The sequence below is a fragment of the Stenella coeruleoalba genome (assembly GCF_951394435.1).
Source record: "Stenella coeruleoalba genome assembly, chromosome: 10".
NCBI classification, from domain to species: Eukaryota; Metazoa; Chordata; class Mammalia; order Artiodactyla; family Delphinidae; genus Stenella; species Stenella coeruleoalba.
Window position 1 is genome coordinate 49,302,630 of NC_137156.1, and position 15,285 is coordinate 49,317,914.

Genomic DNA, 15,285 nt, shown 5'->3' on the forward strand with positions numbered 1-15,285 from the left:
AATATATAGTTACATTACTTATTTCCTCTTCCTAGAAACCCACATCTACAGGAGAGAGTACAAAAAAAAAAAAATAACAATCAGGTGGATAATAATATATTTTCTTTTGACTAAGATTATATGTGAAAAATGACATGATTTTAGTGTTTTTTTAATCAGCCAATACATTGCTCCCAGAAATTGAGTGGCCATTGCTGCTGTGCTTTTCTAGTTTAGTGTAAGCAGAAGTTCTAAGACCTTTTGAAAGTAGGAGATAGGTTAGAGCCTTCTTAATCTGACTACTTGGTGAATGAATAGTCCCTAATATCAGCAATGCCTCAAGATACTTTAAATTTCTTTGATGGAATTTGGAAGAGACTAGGAAATATTATCTTTCAAGTTCTTTGCAACTGAATAAAACCAATTTTTTTCCATATCTCTCCTCTGTCTTTTCGATTTACTTACGATTTCGATTTGTATATGCTGACTTTGCTGCTCCAAATAAATTCTTGAATTTACCTCTGTCATCTCTCGACTTAATCTCTTATGAATTTAGATATCTGAACTTGTATTGAAGTTAAAAGTCCAAATCCAAATAATATGACCAACTTTACTCAGTTGATAAAGGAAGGAACGGGTGGCTACCTTTCCCATCATCAAATGCATGAAAAATGTATTAAGTCAGCTAGATTTCTCATATTGACTCCTCAGTGGAACAACAATAATCTTTCCTAGAAACATTTAGCCTTATATAGCCTTCTCAACTTTCTAGAAGTGCTTATTTTCTGTTAAAGAAACCAGAGTCAGATCATTTAAGCCAAAATACAAGGCTCACTAAATTGCCTTCAGGGTCATATCCCTTATGAGTAAGGCTTCCTTATATAATGAGTCTTCTATGTTGAGGTTCTTAAATTAGTAAACAGTGGCAGAGTAACTTTTTGGTACATTCTTCCATTAGGGAACGATGAAGTCCAAAACTCAGAGCCATATAACTGAAAGTGTACAATTGATATATTAACTGTTCTTTTCATTAATTTCTCCACTTTAAAAAAAAGATTTCTTCTAACCAATTACCAGGAACAGTCTGTGATTCAGGCAAAACCCTAAACAATGCAGATTGAACTGACTTTGAAAATAAATTCCAGAATTACCACTTCCTCACCATTTTGTTCAGCTCACAGGGTATGAACTGATTACGTCATATATTTAACCATCCTCTTCTCCTGGCTCTCCCACCTGCTTGTATGATTCTATTTTTAAACAGAATCCGAGCATCTGTCTGTAATAAATACGACATTTGTTTTCCCGTAAACACATATTCCCTAATAAACAAGCAAATGTGGAGTAGAAAATAGCAGCCAAGTATGTTAACTCTCATTTAGGCTCAGGTCTTGATATCCGTTCATACTGTTACTTAAAATCCTTTAAGCCAATCCTGACTTTTTTAAGGCTCAGAGCAAATGAGCACATGGCTGATTTAAACCCATCTCCCACTTCTATTTAACATCCGCAGGTGGAGCAGGCAGCCTGGCCAGAGCTGTGGGAGACAGCAGCCCTGGAGATAAGCACGGGCCTTAAAAATTATCTATTGACCCAGTGCTCACTTGCTTCCTGTGCTTTATTTCATCAATATATTACTAATACTTTTACAGAACAATGAAATAATTTCTTGTTGCAGACTTAATGATATATTGAGTTTTGCAAAATAAAAATTCTACAGCTTGAAATCAAAATATGTAAAATACTTTAAACTGTACACAATAAATAAAATGAAGGTTTTTTATTTTTTTAATTGTGCTAAAATATATGTAACATAAAATTTACCATTTTAACCGTATATCCAGTGGTGATTTAAGTTTTTAACGGCTAATTAATAATCCTAGAAAAAATTTTCCTAAGCAATGTAACTATGACCTGATACAGAAAATGCCAGATGGTAGTTTCCGATCATTTTCAACACAATTTATTTCTTATGATAATGACCTACAATCTCTTCATAACACCATCTTGGAGATTTTTGCAACAGAATGCCTTTTTGTGAAATATCATTTTATAGTCATTGAGCCTGTGAATTCTGGAGCCAGGTTGCCTGTGTATGAATCCCAGCTCTATCACTTACTGGCTGTATGAACTTGGGCAATGTCTAAACTCAGTGCCTCAGTTTCTTTATGTGTAAAATGAGGATAATAATAGTACCTACCTTGTAAGCTTGTTGGGAAGTAAAAAAAGTTGTAAAGTGTTTCAGACTGTGCCTGACACTTAGTACTATATAAGCATTGGATAAATTAGTAAATAAAAATAACAATGGACTCCTTAATAGTAGAATTCCTTTGGACATAAAGTACACACTCAGTCAACTCCTCCCTATTATAGGTAGAGTTTCTGTCTCATTTTCTTGGACGGCAGAGACTAAATGATAAATGTTTATATTCTGATCATTTATGACATTGATAACCAACATTTGAAAATGCTTTACATTTTATAAAGTACCTCTTACATATGCTATCTCATGTGATCTTCATTTATTGTTAAGAAAGTTAGGGCTCAGGTTAAGTGACTTGCCTGAGGTCACATAGCAGCAGAACTGGGACTGAAGCCCAGCTCTTCTGAGTGCAAGCCCCAGGCTTTTGCATTATATGTCAGCCTGCTTGAGGCTTACATTGGACCATCTGTTTCTAATCTTCATAAGCATACCAAATTCATAATAAGCTCTCATCTATAAACTGGAAAATCACAAAGCCCTTCTTATTGGTCTCCTGTTGTTAATTCAGCCAGCTTGATTAATTAACTTAACCTTTAACCAGGGCTTTTCAAAGTGGGACAAAGATGTGAAAGCTCTCTTCACGTTTAGTGCATTGATTCCCACCCATAGATTTTGGGCCTCTTCGTGGCTGTCATTAAAAGCTAGTATTTATTATTTCATTCCCTTGTAATTCTCTTAGAAATAATTGGTTATTATTAACGTTAGTATCCTGATGCCAGGGTTTGTTTTGTTTTACTCTGTTTTTGGTTCCCAAACTGGCTCATCATCACATTCTCCCATAGAGCTCTTTAAAAATATATATTCCTGAACCTGCATACTGGGGAGCGTGCTGAGAATCTCTACAGTTCCTCAGTGAAGCTCAAGAACCACTGTATAGCGGATTTTCTCACCATAATACCTATTTTCTGGTTTACTAGAATTAGCTAAAAAAGAGATATATGAAACATACATTATTTTATTATGTTTACTTTGTGAAATTTATTAACGTATTTATGAGTTTGTGGTGCTAAAGAAGCCACGCAAATCTTTAGCAAAATTGTGATGTTAGATTCCCCTGTCCCTTTAATTAGTGTCTCTCTTTGGTGGTGACTCATTGTCTCCCTGCTGTGATATCTGGAGCCCTCTTTCTTTCTCTCCTTCTCTCAAAATCTGGTTTCAGGTCCACACACTAAATGACAAATGTATTGGTTGTATAAAAATTGTTTTCTAGGGGCTTCCCTGGTGGTGCGGTGGTTGAGTATCCGCCTGCCGATGCAGAGGACGCGGGTTCGTGCCCCAGTCCTGGAAGATCCCACATGCCACGGAGCGGCTAGGCCTGTGAGCCATGGCCGCTGGGCCTGTGCGTCCGGAGCCTGTGCTCCGCAACGGGAGAGGCTACAACAGTGAGAGGCCCGCGTACCGCAAAAAAAAAATTGTTTTCTAAATGATGTCAGTCGAGATAACAGACCAGCCTAAAATGTTAGACTGGGTCTTCTTTAAAATCAACATGCAGTGGTTGTTTATCCATCTTGGTAGGAAAAGAACTTAGATATTCAAAATACTTAGAAAACATATGTTAAGGTCTAGGTTAATAAGGAGCTTATCTAGTAGCCTGTGATTTTTCTGATTTGTCCATTGGGGCTGTTTTACCTAAAACTGCTTGGCTTCCTTCCACTTCCCCACATCAAGGTTCAGGGTATGCTCAGGCCCTGGCATTGGTAATTCCCAGTGTTTCAAGCCAAGTAATGGAATCACACTGTAAAGATTTGACTCTCACATTTTCTTATTCTTTCTTTTCTGCCTAATTTCTCTCCTAGTACTCATTGCATTGGTATTATCTTTCAAATTGATGTAAAGGATCAGACTAAACAGAGCTAGAACATTTTTGGGGGATTGGAGGGTGTCAGCTTAACTGGTTCACACTTTCTAGTGGTATAGGAAGTGGGGGACCTAAGTTATTTTTATCTTAAAATCCTGCTGAGTTAGAGTAAGCAAATTCCTATTTATGATTTTGAAAGCATTATTGCTTCAAGTGTTCAATAATTTGAATGAGCTGTCTAAATAATCCAGAACCTATGTGAAAGACGGCAGGTGAGAAGGGAGACAGGTGTTAGGAAGCCCAGGCATGTGTGGTTCACAGGGATGGCTGTGACTATCTTCTAGTTGGCATCAAAGGAATGGGAATGTTCTTACTGTCGAGATTACTGGTTGCTGTTGGAGAAATCCAATTTAAGGAAGACAAGATAGCCTTGTGATTAACTTTCTGTTGGATTGCTTTAAGTGAAAACGATAGCTTTGGCCCGATAGTAAATATTTAGAAGGGCGCATCATAGAGCCAGCGAGGTGCACTGGAAGCTTGAATGTATAAATAGCAGCAGTCAACACGAATCCCCAGGCAGAGGACTTTATAATAGGTGGTGGTGATGATCCTCAAACATTTAGCAGAGATGTATTATGAAGGAAAATTATTTTGTATTTCTTTAGGTTATGAAATCTGTGACTAATCTCCCCATGTTTCTAAAGGCATATTATAACTTAAAGTAATGAAATAACTTAAAGTAATTGTCAATATTTGAAGCCATTTCAATGAATTTATGAAGCCCAATAAAGCAATCTAGGTACTTATGATTCCAGTTTTCCAGATTTTTAATAGATGCTCAACATTATGTCTGAAGATAAATTTTCTAAATTGTAAATACTTTTATTTGCAGCTAACTTTTATGTCTATATAATCAAAATTTGAATTGATAATTTTGGATAGTAAATGCTATATTGTACCTACAGGATTTTAGTGAGGCTTTACTGTCCCCCCAAATAGGTTATATTAAGCATTTGATTGAATTTAATTTTAAAATTAAATACTATTTTTTACATAACATTCAAAGTACTTGAAATTAGGCCCACTTTTTTTTTCAAGAAAAAAATGCCACTAATATCATAGGATAAATCAGTGGCTCATGAAGTACTTTAAAGATCTGCATCCTTATAAAAAATGAAGTTTAATATCATCTTAGTAGTAATATCACCATATTATAATGCTAGATAGTCATTATGCTTATACATTTTTCTTTTACCTTTCTAGGGATAATAACATAATTCAGGATTGTAGCCCCGCCTTTTAGTTTCATCCCCAATTTCCTGTCTGGGCTTTCCCCATGCCACCCTGAATAAAAAATGTCTATTTATAATACCCAAAATATTTACTGAGCTCCTATTATTTCTACCAATTCTAGGCTCTGAAGTGATCAAAACAGACAAAATTTAAATGCTGTCACGAGACTTAAATTAGTGGGATGAGACACATAGTCAACAAGTAAATTTTTTTTTAGTTGTTGACGAGTGCCATGGGGAGAAATGAAGGGAGAGACATAGGCAGGTAGAGTGAAGGAGCAGGGGTGGGGAAGAAAGATTCCACCTGCAGAGTCCGTGCGCTAGGAAATCCTTCCCCACAGCCAGCCAGATACCAGTGGTTGGTTGATAATAATTCTTGTTTTGATTATATTTTTCCCTTTCACTTATTCCAAAAAGTGGTCAGGCCCCTCATGTTCTCATGTCTCAGGGGCATTTTCTGTTGGGATCTAAAGCAGAGCTTACCTGTCTTGACCTGAGTTCCCTGAGGGTGGGCAGTAATGGGAACAGGGCAGGCAGGAGCAGCTAGGCAAGGAAGAGATTCCCTCAGACATGGAAGAGGACAGAGGTCTGCCGGTGCCCTGGGGAGTGGAACACTTTGGAGAAGAAGAGCACGAGGTGCACCAGGAGGTTGAAGCCACGCTGGCAAGGTTCCCAGCCTTGGAAAGGATCCTTTGGACCAGGCATGGCAAGGAAGCTGTTCGATTACCTGACTTCAAGGGACTTGAACAAAGATGTTACTCATGAAAGCCTTATGCGTTGAGGAGTAATGATCTGTCCTCGCTGTTCGGGCACCATGTATTCCCTTCCAATTTACAGGAACCTAGAGAAAGTAAGGGGTGGCCCAAAAATGAGCAAGATCAAAATTCGTATCCTTGTTGGACAACGGCTGTCACATTCAATTTTATTTAGCGAAAAGAAGGTAATGTGACATTGCTCACACATTTGAGTTTGAGAAGTGAAACTTATCCTGCTACAGCTCCAGATGATTATATCTTGATTAATTTTTATGTGGAGAAGCAATCTTAAAATAGAAAGCAACAGATGATATGAATTTCTGCCAGATTGCAGATTTCTTTTTACTGGCCTTACTGGGTGGACAAATACATAGGTATTCTTCTCTTTGAATGTGCCACTTCGTATTAGTATATGGTGATAACACACAACATGCTCAGTGAGTTGGAAGTTACTGAGAAGGGACATTCAGCCTCCTCCTCAGACCCTAAGAAATATGAAAATGGTACTGAGGCTCTCAGTCAGCCAGTGATGCTTGATTGGAACAAGATCACGTAGGAAAGTAGTTTACAAACTTCAATTTTGGATACAGCTAGGAATTTTCTCAGACATAGGGTACTATCTTTCCCTGCCTAACCATCTGTTTAGTCTCAAACCTCGTCCTTACTCCAAATATTTACATGCTTATTCATCTATCAAGAACACATCTATCAAGAATTATCTTATTTATGCTCATAAATTCACACAAATTTTTAGACTATATGTCTTCCTTCTCTTTCTATGATGATTATTTTCCCCCTCCACCCTAAATTTAATAAAACTGATTGAGAAAACTCCAGTTGCCAAAGCAATATAAACATAATGAAAGATATGATATTCCCTCTTTTTTAAAAAAAATTTGTTTATTTTATTATTTTTTTGGCTGTGTCAGGTCTTAGTTGCGGCATGCGGGATCTTTGCAGCACGCAGGCTCTTCATTGCAGAGCAGGGGCTCCTTTCTAGTTGTGGTGCGTGGGGTTCTCTGTAGTCGTGAACGCGGGCTCCAGAGTGCACGGGCTCATTACTTGGGGCACGCAGGCTCTCTAGTTGTGGCGCGCAGGGTCCAGAGCACGTGGGCTCTCTAGTTGTGGCATGCAGGCGCCAGAGCACGTGGGCTCTGTAGTTGCCGCACGCAGGCTTAGTTGCTCTGCAGCCTGTGGGATCTTAGTTCCCTGACCAGGGATAGAACAGCGTCACCAGCATTGCAAGATGGATTCTTAACCACTGGACCACCAGTGAAGTCCCTGATATTCTCTCTTGGGATCAAAGAATTTACTGGAATTTGAAGAATGCCCAGCCCTTCCTGTAGTCTCATCTGAAGTCATTGATCTGAATCCTTGACTTCATAAGCTTTTAGCTCCTTGGAAATCTGTTACAGAGCTGCCTTGAAGATTTCCTTCTTAAGACATTTAAAAGCTTGTCTCTGTTTTGTTTTGTTACTATTGTTTACCTGGAAAACCTGTAGAACTCAAATGGAAAAACTATTATAAATAAAACTATTATAAACAACAGAAGAACTGTTACAAACAATAGGGAGATTCAGTTATGTGGCAGTTGTAAAATTACTCTAAAGCAGTAACAAATGTGAAAATATGAAGGGATAAATAGCATTTATAATAGCAACAAAGCATATATAATGTACTGGAGTAAGTTTAAGGAGCACCACATACAAGATCTATATGAATAAAACTTTAAAATGCTACCAAAAGACAGAAAATAAAACTTAAGGAAATGGAAAAATATAATCCTCTTCTTGGTTTGGAAGATTTAATATGGAAGGATGTCCATTCTCCCTAAATTAATTTTAATGCAATCTCAATTTTTATTTATTTTTATTTTTTTAATTTTATTTTATATTGGAGTATAGTTGATTAATGTTGTGTTGTTTCAGGTGTACAGCAGAGTGATTCAGTTATACATATACATGTATCTATTCTTTTTCAAATTCTTTTCCTATTTAAGTTATTACAGAGTATTGAGCAGAGTTCTCTGTGCTATACAGTAGGTCCTTGTTGGTTATTTTATATATAGCAGTGTACACATGTCAATCCCAAACTCCCAATCTGTCATCCCCCGCTTTCCCCAACCGGTAGCCATAAGTTTGTTCTCTGAGTCTGTGAGTCTGTTTCTGTTTTGTAAATAAATTCGTTTGTATCATTTTTTAAGTTTCCGCATATAAGCAATATCATATGATATTTGTCTTTCTCTGTCTGACTTACTTCACTTAATATGATAATCTCTAGGTGCATCCATGTTGCTGCGAACGGCATTATGTCATTCTTTTTAATGGCTGAGTAATATTCTATTGTATATATGTACCACATCCATTAAAAAGGACTTAAAAACCCCCCTACAGTTGACCCCATGAACAACCTGGGGGTTAGGGACTCCAACCCCCTTTGCAGTTGAAAATCCACCTGTAACTTTGCAGTAATTTAACAGTGGCCATCAAAGTTCACCTGTTCTGCACCCACAGATTTAACCAACCGTGGATTGTGTAGTACAGCAGTACCTATTTAGTGAAAAACTCCACATATAAAAGGAGCTGCAGAGTTCAAGCCTGTGTTGTTCAAGGGTCAAATTCTAACATTTGTAAGAAAATAAAACATAGAAGAGGGAGTTAGACCTATAAAATATAAAATTATAGTAATACTCTAGTAGTTAAAGCAGTTTGATATTAACAGTTATTTGATAGATTAATAGAACAATATACAGTCCAAAAGTACTTGAAAATAGTTAGTGATAAGGTTATATTCAAATAATTAAAGAAAAGTTGTATTGTTTAATAAATTATGTATGTACAACTGGCTAGCTACTTAGGAAAAAATAAAGCAGAAGCTATACCTCACATCCAAATTAGTTCTAGAAGGATGAAAAATTTAAATGAACAGAAAAGAAAATACAAACATACTAAAAGATAAACTTAACAGGAGAAGATGTTCTCAATACATATAGCAAAGGGCAATTTTTTAATATACAAAAATCTCTTACAAATCAATGAGAAAACAACCAATATAAATATTAACACAGGATTTGAACAGTCATTCCATAGAAAAGAAAATATAAATGACTTTTTAAAATATGAAAGATTGATGAATAAGTTCTAGGGAATCTAATATATAGCATGGTGACTATAGTTAACATTAATTACTGTGTTATATACGTGAAAGTTGCTAAGAGAGTAGATCTTAAATGTTCTCACTACACACACAAATAAAGGTTTTAATGTGAGCTAATGGATATGTTAACTAACCCTATATGGTAATCATTTCCCAATGTGTATGTGTATCAAGTCATTGTGTAGTACTCCTTAAGTTTACACAGTTATTTGTCAATTATATCTCAGTAAAGCTGGAAAAAATATGAAAAATTGCTCATATTACAGAATTCAAAAAATGAAAATGATAATAAAAAGGAAATACCAATCTCTTCCTTAAAACTATTGGGAGAGATCTAAGTTTGGTAATGGAAGTGTTCTCCAGAGTGTGAGGAAGCATTTGTTCATGGCATGGTAAATTTTGACCACCTCACTCAAGAGTGATTTCACAAAAGCTTCCAAAATTTAAAATATGTATAAACCTGTCATTCAACATCTGAGGAATTTATGCTTCAATACACTTTCACATGGGTAAAGAGACATACAGACAAAAAATTTTTTATTGCAGCATTGTTTCATATTGCAAAATATTTGAAAAAACTTAAATCCATCACAAGGGTGTTTGTAAAATAAATAATGGTACATGCCATACTACGTATTTGGATATACATACATCTATATCCTCATTCCCTTGGTTTTCTCATCTAATTTCTTGCCTTTAAATATGGTGTGCGTGTGTGTGTGTGTCTATGTTTCCTACATTTTATCTGCAGTTCAGTTCTCTCTCCTGAATTCCCTTACCAAACTGCTACTTGGTACCTTCGCTTGGGTGTCATAATGCGTACTCAGCATGTCTGAACTCTTGATCTCCACCACCACCACCCATTTCACTTCCTTGACAGCCTTCCCCATCTCAGTGGATGGCAAATCACATCCTCCTCTCGCTCAGTCCCAAAGCCTGAGAGTCATCCTTTCTTTCTCTCTTAACCAATCTTCAGTTGGTCAAGAAATTATTTTTGCTCTACCTTCAGAGTATATCCAGAATCCTACCACTTTTCACCACAGTGGCTGCTATGACCTGATCTATACCACCATTATTTCTTGCCTGGATGATTGCAGTAGCCAGTCATCCACATCTACACTTGCCTTTGTATAATCTGTTCTCATCAAAGCAAGCAGAGTGATTGTTGTAAAATGTTAAATCAAGTCAAATGTTATTCTTCTGCTCAGAACTCTGTAATGGCTCCTGTTTAACTCAGAGTAAAAGCCCAAATCCCTACAATGGCCTGCAAGGACCTCCATGACCTGGCCCCTGTTAATTTATTAGACATCATTCCCTATTACTCACTCGCTTCCTCATTCACCCACAACCACCTTCCCTTCTTTGATACCTCTTGAATAAACTTGTATTCTCCTATCTTAAAGCCTTTTTTCTCTGCCTGCAGTGCTCTTTCCTTGGACATCTACAGGGCTAACTCCTTGACCTCCTTTAGGTCTTCGCTCAGTTGTCACTTTTTCAGTGACAGTTACCCTGACCACTTTATTGCCTCATCTTTTCTTTATTACATAGTATTTATAACCTCTTAAACTGTAGCCTTAACTTATTTGTTATGCTTATTGTGGATTGTCTGTTTCACTGGTTAGAATGTAAGCTTTGTCTGTTTTCTGCAGTGATTGATCCCAAGGGTCTAGAATATGTTGAATAAATCCATAAATGAAGCAATCTGAAAGACAAATAGAAAAACTCAAAGTATATAGAAATTCATAGCAGTCTGTAAAAGCAGATATTTAAATGATGTAAATGCCTGTAGGTACATACGATGTCTCTGGAAGACTGTGAAAAAAACTGGTAATATTGGGTGTCTTTGGGAGAAACACTCAGTACTAGGGATGGATAGGGAGTCACATTCTACACTTTTAGAATCACTTCAATTAAAGAACAAACTAGTTGGAAAAAATACAATGCATAGCTGAGCCTTATTCTGGAATTCAGAATTCTTTATAAAGTAAGAGTCTTTAACTTTTTGAGTTCTTTAGAAGATGTTTAATTGTATTACTACCACTAGGTGGCACATACTTACTGATAAATTCTTAAAGATTCAGAGACACAGGTTTAAAAAATGCTTTTTAGTTCCCCAAACTTGCCAGTTTATATTAGCAATGTATCACATTGGTTTTCCTCAAGAAATTTCCTTAACTTCAGTTGTTTAGTGCTATAACAGCTTACAGGTGATTTTTCACTACCCATTAATTCTTAGCATCATTACAACATTTGAGTTGCAGAAATGTCTTAAATCTGTAAATGTTAACTTAGATATTCTTAAATTAGTTTAAATTTTCTAATGTTCATTGAATTGTATCCGCCTATGTTTTCTTTTTCCTAAGAAATAACTTAATGAATGAAATTTAAATATTCTGTATACAAAACTAGGTTTTTGTTTGATACGTTTTTTTCATTGCTTTTATACCAAATAAATTGGTGTCCAGGACCACCACATGCAGTGTAACACCTGTATTCTTTTTGATGGTGAAGTTTTCAAAAAGAAAATGGTGGCATGTATTTTATAAATCGTAACATTTATAAACATTATAAAAACCTTTTTGGGGCAAGCTCTAAAATAACATTGGCAAAATTACTGGGCCAGATAATTTTTATAGTCATTTTTAACCTAGAGATTCTTTGACTCTGTTTTTCTTTTCAAATTATATATTTTAAAAAAAATGATAAAAATGATCTTATTTACAAAACAGAAACAAATTCACAGACTTAGGGAACGAACTTATGGTTACCGGGGGGAAGGCTGGGGGGAGGGATAGTTAGGGAGTTTGGAATTGACATGTACACACTGCTATATTTAAAGTGGATAACCAACAGGGACCAACTGTATAGCACAGGGAACTCTGCTCAATATTCTGTAACAACCTAATTGGGAAAAGAATTTGAAAAAGAATAGATTCATGTATAGGTATAACTGAATCACTTTGTTGTACAGCTGAAACTAACACAACATTGTTAATCAACTGTACTCCAATATAAAACAAAAAGTTTAAAAAATAAAAATAGAGAACTAAAAGAAAAAAACTAAATAAACATTTGGAAAAAGTACCGTATTCAAGTAAAATAACATTTATTGAGCGCTTACTATGCCTGAAAACAGTCATTTATTAGATGTGAATGGAATTAATTTTATTTACTACAATAAGAAACTAGGCTTTTCAGTTTTTATCACTTGATTATCATTGCTATGTTACTTAAAAGGGAATCAACATTATTCTGATAAAATAGATTAATATTCACTACTTTGTTACACTGGTGGTCTTAAGTTTTTGTAACTTTCTAAATATGAGATAAAAATTAGTGAATTAAGACTCTGACCCTTTTGGTTATTAACATGCAAAATTTCTACAACTTTGCTATATTCTAAAATACTAATAAAATAATAATTAGATAACAAAATCTAAGGAATATATTGTACAATGCTTAGATTTAGTTCCAGCTCAACAGCTAAATCAAGTCGATGTTAAAACAAAATTATATGCTTAAACATTTTATTATTATATTATTATTCTCTCTATATTATTTTTCTCTCTTTCTTTAGCCAGGAAAATGTACAAATAAAAAGAAGTGGTATAAAAGTGCACTACAAGAAGCATACCTCCTCTATGGATACTCTCACGAGCAAAGACTGGAAAGGTGCTGCCTATCGAAACAGGGTACATGTGATTTTTTATTCTTTACCACCTCAAAATAAGAATTTATTCAGGTTCATGCTTTCCAAAATATATTTGCACATTTAAAAATTTCGCTCTCCTTTTCATAGGAAAATAGTATATCTTTGTCCAATGAAAAATCATTCTTATATTGGTTAATAGTATGCATTTTTGCCCTCTGAAACTATTTTCCATGACTAAACATGCAGTCTATTTAAATGTAGGTGTTTTAATTAGCGCTTTGTCATCTTTGTTCTTAACGTTTCTACATAGGTCCTCTTGTGTATTTCAAAGCATGTATTTCAAAATTAGAAGCCATGGCTTTAAAATATATTCCTGGAGTGAAACTTTTACTTGGATGTGCTATATTATTTCAGAACAAAGTATTTTTCAAAATGTTTTATTTTTAAATAAATTCAAGGCAGAGATAGAAAAATAATCTTCAACGTTTTTAATTAGGTGAAAAAATATTATAATATTTCAAGTCATTTTCAAGGAAAGTTCTCTTGAATCATAAATATTATGGTTTATGGATAGCTTTTTTAATGAACTGATCATAAGCCATATAGCAGGTAGAACACATTTTTAACTCTAAAAAGAATGTAATAGTTGCATGGAAATGATTTTTCAATAAACAAATATATTAAAAAAATTTTCTGCTTAGTGATCATAAGAATTTTTTTTATCTTACAAGGCCCCTTCTCATTTTATCCACCTAAAGTTCTAAAACAGATTATTCTATGGGAGGATCTGGTCTTTGGTGCTAACTGAATTTTAAAGTAAGAGTGATATTTTTTATCCTGTGGAAAAGTTTAATATATATATTTTAAAAACTTACATGTAAAAACATTTTACTTGAAAAAAAGTTTAACTGTTAACCTAGCCACCTAAGTTTAGATTTTAAAGCATATAAATAGGTTTGAAAAGAGTGGAAAAAGAATGACAAGCAACTACTCTGGTCAAAAGACATTTATTACCACAAATGTGATTTTATTCCTTGTGCTGAAAATATAATGTCTCTGTTTATTAGCCATAAAGGTTGAACTCACTTTACTGTCACAAATACAATTTTATACTTTGCATGGGCTGTACATTTCTCTTGTGTAACCAGAATAAACTTTGAAATATTTAGTTTTTTTAAACATTAATATTTTGAAGTAATATAATCTGTTACCTTTAAAAGTTACATTACAACCATTCTACACTAGCAATATCCTGCTTTCTCACTAAGTTATGGAACTATGCCATTGCCGTTGTTGTGTGTGCCAGGGCGTTTATGTCTGGGTCCTTTGGCATTCTTACTTGTCCAGAGACTCTTGAGCCGGGTTATATCTGATCGGTTTTGCAGGAACAGACCATTTTCTAGCTGAAAGTCTGATGATTTTTGCATGCAGAATTTGTGTAAGAGCCATATGCCTAAGAGAGAGCCATATGCCTAAGGACTGTCATTTTGTGCCTGAAGTAGCCCAAATTGACAGGCACGAACAGACTTCCAGGAGCTCAGTCTTTGCCATCATGGGCTCACTCATTGCATACTCACTCTTCACCGTCTCCAAAATAAGCAGTTTAGTCCCGTGCCTGCTTAGCTTCCAGGGTGGATTCTAGGACGTATTCAGCTTCTTACTGTATTCAAAGTAGTTTTGAGAGGTAATTAACCATTATTCAGATATTTTACAAAAGGTTAGTTGCTTAGAGGCAAACCACTTATTTCATTCCAGCAACTTTGAGGATTTCTTTACCCCCAAAATTCATTCTTTCAACCTAGAAATAATTACTACAAATTTTTTTGGCCTAAATTCTTCCTACCCTGCAGAAATTGACCCACTATTATGTTTGATGCAATTGTTTCATTGTTGAAATCTACAGGGTCAGTCAATGATACATAAATATAGACCCAGTCATAGTATAACAAAATTCCATGTCCTATACACATGATTTGGTTACCGTGTTTTTGTTGTATTAACTATTACTCCAAATCAGTGATTCTTCTGTTAGGTCTAGAAAACTTCTTCTTATATAGGAAATTCATTATTTTTTATTTTCAATTGTATTTTTTAAATGAATAGGGTGTTACTCATATAGTTTCTTTATAACTCAGCATGAGGATTTTGTATTATTTGTAGGATGAATATTTTTTATATATTCTACATTTTAGAGTAGATGTCCTTATCTCTACCCTTGTTTCTCAGAATTATTTATTTTTAAATATACTAATTTTTTAGAGCACTTTTAGGTTCATAATGAAATTAAGCAGAAAGTACAGAGTTCCCATATACCCCCTGCCCTACACACGCACAGCATCACTCACTGTCAACATCCTGCACCACAGTGGTTCAGTTGTTACAACCTATGG

The 15,285-nt window shown here is 35.1% G+C and overlaps 1 protein-coding gene across 2 annotated transcripts in view; it reads left to right on the forward strand.

Moving 5' to 3' along the window:
* The window catches only part of ZCWPW2 (zinc finger CW-type and PWWP domain containing 2), a 139,280-nt gene that overhangs the window by 73,515 nt on the left and 50,480 nt on the right, over positions 1-15,285 (forward strand). For both annotated transcript variants that reach the window (XM_079935751.1, XM_079935752.1), the window contains exon 4: positions 12,821-12,935. In XM_079935751.1, coding sequence (XP_079791877.1) covers positions 12,821-12,935 — 115 coding nt within the window. The remainder of the gene's footprint in view (positions 1-12,820; positions 12,936-15,285) is intronic.